This window comes from Juglans regia, chromosome 14, assembly GCF_001411555.2.
Source record: "Juglans regia cultivar Chandler chromosome 14, Walnut 2.0, whole genome shotgun sequence".
NCBI classification, from domain to species: domain Eukaryota; kingdom Viridiplantae; phylum Streptophyta; class Magnoliopsida; order Fagales; family Juglandaceae; genus Juglans; species Juglans regia.
In genome coordinates this window covers 9347390-9352251 of record NC_049914.1, presented here as the reverse complement: position 1 = coordinate 9352251, position 4862 = coordinate 9347390, and the positions used below count along the sequence as shown (strand labels likewise).

The window sequence follows — 4862 nt, the reverse complement described above, 5'->3', positions numbered from 1 at the left end:
TGTGTGTATAGGATTGAATTATATTACATTGTATATAAAAATATATTTCAAATATAAAAAACAATCTATGGATTTTGTAAATTTATTGATAGAAAGAAAATATTTAAAAAGAATAAAAACAAACTATTTAAATGATATGAAGAAAAAATAGATAAGTTAATGTATGATATATTGTAAAAATTAATATATAAAATAGAAAAAATAAATATTGTTGATATATTTTAAAAGATAAGATAAATAAACCATTGTGAATGCTCTTTATAACAATTCATTTGAGAGCTGAGGATCATAATGAGGTTAGAAAGTTATATAAAGCTAATTAATGATACAACAAGGCAAGCATAATCACATTCTCTATTCACTTGTGAATATACTGTATGTTAAGATATAAATTAAATAATAAAATATATATATTTTTCTATCAATTTAAATTTTTAAGACAAATGATAATTTCATATAATATCATAACAGAGGTCCTGAGTTCAAATTCTGACTCTACATATTATCTCATTTAATTAAATATTCTACTTGTTGGACTCACTTATTGATGGAGAGTCTAGTCCACGTAAGGAGAGTGTTAAAATCTAAATACAATGATAAACAAAATACCTGCAGACCGATCAATTTGTTATTTTTTTAATAAACAACCCTCCAATAGTTGGACGCCATGTATGTATTTTATTTTACTTCGTTTGAGTTTGCCTACACCAGATGAGACCCCATACAGTCGTCCCTCACTTCTTCGTATTCCCCTCCATCACATCCTCAAACGATCTCTACCCCCACACTCATCCTAGAGGTAACTCGACCCCATGACGGAACTCGATCCCCTAGACGAACATCCTTGTGAGCCATTAATTCCATACATTGTTTCCTCAAAACAAAACTTTATTTTGTTTTTTCAAACCAACCTCACCATACATTAAAAGAGAAAATACATGAGCAATACCAAAATCACTAGAATTAATCATAAACAAATGTTAGTTGGTGACGAACTATAGTGGAAGATGGATGGATCAATGGCGGCGTAGTGGGCAAAATTGATGTTTGCAAAATCGGTTAAAGAGGAAAACGACGGTCTTAAAATAGTGAACTGGTGGTGGCGGATGCTCATAGTAGTGCTTTGCTTGGCGATCCACGCGAGCTTAAAATTAAGACTTCAAGTCGTGTATAGATGAAGTAAATTGTTTTACAATTCAATATCGTGCACGAGTCTAACCTGATTATAGTGTAATTTTTAAAGTGACGCCCTACAATTAGAGAACTGTTATTCTATAAAAAAATAAAAACAGACGAACCACTTAGAAGCGACTCTAAATAATAAAATTTACTACGTCAAATCACTTTAAGCATATGGACAAGTATGAATTTCACACTGTAGCCATCGGCAAGTGGGTTACGTTATGTCATGAAAGCCCGACCGAATTAAACAAGTTCCATTTTACAGAACACCCAAAACTCTGTTATTCTTTTGAGTTACTTCGTTTTATTTTTTGTTTTGTTTTTGTCCACAATTATGATTGTGTCTCAAATATCATTTTCATTGTAGAAGCTGCTGCAGGAGGGTAACATATTATAAAAATTGAAGAGTGCGAGACATACATAAAAGGGTTTGATCATCATTGCCCTGCTTTTGGGAACTGTAATAGGTAATGAGTATATGTCTTGAGTGTCCTCCTGAGGACAAGCAAATCAGCCAATGCTTGGGTTCTAACACGTCACAAAAATCTATAGATCCAGAAGAATTTTAGAAAGCAAAGTCAACAAGAATATGGAAAGAAAAAAAAAATCTGGTTTAGGGGCCCATTATCCAACCCTCGGGGCACTTTCTTCTTCAAGCTTTGCATGCGAATGCGAGACCTTACACATTGTTCATGCAAGTTGTCACATTAACATATATAATAAGTAGAAAATCTATTTATAAACATTTTTATTTATTTATTTATTATAAATTTAGAAAATTTCGAATTTTAAACATCCATTTTAAAGACCGGAGGTTATGTAAACCAAACAAGAACTTTGACTAAACCGTTTTATTTATTATAAAAGCAAACGAGTTACATTTTCAAGCTTTTACAAACATAGGCAAACAAAACCAAACTCAACTTCTTCGACATGGATTAATTAACGACAACAAACCAAACATTTAAACGAAAGCTTCGATCGAGTTTGGAGGACATCTTGCTTAATCACCCGGAAATCTCAATGGGTTTGACCTCTGGTTTCTTCTCTTCTTCTTTAGGAACAGTCACAGTAAGCACTCCGTCCTCCATGCTAGCCTTGACATGATCCATCTTTGCATTTTCCGGCAGCCTGAACCTTCGTAGGAACTTCCCCTTGCTCCTCTCAACGCGGTGCCACTTGTCGTTCTTCTCCTCCTGTTCTTTGCTCCTCTCTCCGCTAATCTGCAGAATTCTGCCTTCTTCAACTTCCACTTTCACGTCCTCCTTCTTGAGCCCCGGAAGGTCGGCTTTGAAAACATGGGCCTCGGGGGTCTCCTTCCAGTCGATTCGCAAGTTGGCCAATGCGGCAGTTTCGCGTGCTGAGGCTGGGACATTGGCAATGCCGGAGGCGAGGAATCCATCGAAGGGATCCCAAATATCTAGAGAAAATGGATCAAACACATTAGTTCGGCGACCGCCAAAAATGCTAGGAATGAGCGACATGTCTTGAAACCTTGAGAGTATGTAAAGATATCTTGAGGAAGAACTAATTAATTAAAGAGAAAGCTTTGATCGATGCAGGATGATCAATTTCGCGATGAACACGAGAGGGGCGAGAGCAGTGTATATATAGATGCTGAAAGAGGGTTCTGGATTCTCCATTAATAAATGAAAGAAAAAGGAAAAAGAATGAAACTTCTGGTATTCTCTCGTAAAGGTTCTCTTTCTGTAATCTTCTACCACATTCCTTGTCATAAATGTCTTCGTAATTACCAAAGAGAAGAAAAATGCATTGGGAAATAGAGAAATGATTTATATAGCTCGCTTTGTGTTTTCAAGAGCACCAGTTATGGGCTCAACAGAGTTAAATTATAGTTAAAGAATAGCTAAAGTGTAAGATAATGTACTATAATTGGCTCAACAAATCAACAGTAATTTTAACTTCAAGTTAAATCACTAGCTAAATTTGTTGAGCCAAAGGAACTAGCCAAATAATTCTTTTAGACTAAAATATTCACTTGAGTTGAAGTGAATAAAATTATTGAAGAAATGTTTTGTTTTATAGTGAAATAATATAGCCGTTGAAGAAATATAGCTGTTGGAGAAATATAAGTTAAAAAAATATATCTGTTGAAGAAATATAGTCATTGAAATAATATGAACGTTAGAAAATTAATAGGTAGTTTTTTAATAATGAATAAATATTTAAATTACAATTATAACTAAAATAAATGAAAAGTTCAAAATCAATATTTTATTAGAATAGTGAAAGATTTGTTGAGCCTGTTATTTGATGATGATGAAAAATGACTAGCTAAATTTGTAAAAGTGAATTTCTTAATCAAATTTTGGCTAAAGTTTGTTGAGGCCATAACTAATGCTCTTATATATAAAAAAAAATTAAACAAAAAAAAAATGATGGAATGATTATAAAAATAAAAATATAGAAAGAGCAAATAGAATTTAATCTTCTTCTTTTTGTGTTTCTTATGTCATTTTATTTTTAAAAATAAATAATGTGAATTCAAGTAGTGGGTCACGTTAATAAAATAAAATGAGCGGTATAACAGAAACAATACAGTAGCAATTCTCAATTAATTATTTCTTAAAAAGCTCCCTATTTTTGTTTAAATTAATTTTAAAAAAATAGAATGGATTACTCACTAAAATATAAAAAACTGATTTCTTTTATATATAAATAAAACAATTTAAAAAAAAAAAAAAAAGGATGGTGGCTTGGGCTAGAATTGGGCCCATCAAGCTATCACGACCACCCCCAGTTTGTCAAAGGTGACCATTCATCCAAAGGATGGCTCGCCATTGAAAAGTTTATTTTTTAAAACAAGCTCTTTCAATTACAATAAAATAGTTTTTTTTTTTTTTCATTTTTAGAGGAATAATTGATTAAATGAGTGGGAAGGTCAAAATTTTAAACAAATGACGGAATGATTATTATGAAATTATCGTTGAATTAAAAAATAATATTCTAATAATATTTTATTCGACTTATTTAAAATCATTTCATCTCATCTCACCATCCAAACGAGTTCTTTAAAATTTATGCAAATGGTCTTTACAACCTTCAATAGAAAACTGAATGTTAAAATAGATATACTGACACTAGACTCCGTACATTAAAATTTTAAAAATTATAACTTAGAAGAAAAAATTATAACTCATAAGCTTATAAAAGAGTTGATTGATGGCCACGTGATGTTTGGAGTTGTGGTTGGAGGTGATCTTAAAAAATAATTAGGGTTATGAGTCTACGGGGATTAAGCTTTACATTAAGAACTGTAGAGTTATATTCATATGTAGGGGTCTAACTTTTTTCTATAAACTGTAGAGTTATTGAGGGAGAAATTGTGATCGGAAGGTGTAAAACAAAAAAAAAAACAGGTGTTCCCGCATTGCATTCTTGCACATAAGCGGCTACTACATAAATTCTAATAAACGAAGAATAATATTAAATACAGTTTTAAGGTATACAAATCTTGCACATATCTTTTGAACAAAATTAGGGTTTAATGGTTCACCATTGTAAGAAAAGGGCACCCATTGTGGACACCCCTTCATTTCTCTTGGAGATTTTGAAGTAACTCTTTAGCCACTTCATAAGACTTGATAGCTGGCTCTTAATGGCCAGTCAGGAGGTTACACTAGAGAGATTATTTACATAGTCTCTCCCCCTCTTTGGAT

At 32.2% G+C, this 4862-nt stretch overlaps 1 protein-coding gene across 1 annotated transcript; it reads right to left on the bottom strand.

Moving 5' to 3' along the window:
• Positions 1-2018: 2018 nt before the first annotated feature.
• Positions 2019-2793, bottom strand: LOC108992929 (17.4 kDa class I heat shock protein-like). Its single transcript, XM_018967650.2, has one exon. The coding sequence runs from the start codon at positions 2664-2666 to the stop codon at positions 2190-2192; it is 477 nt and encodes a 158-aa protein (XP_018823195.2). The 5' UTR covers positions 2667-2793; the 3' UTR covers positions 2019-2189.
• Between the last annotated feature and the right edge of the window lie 2069 nt (positions 2794-4862).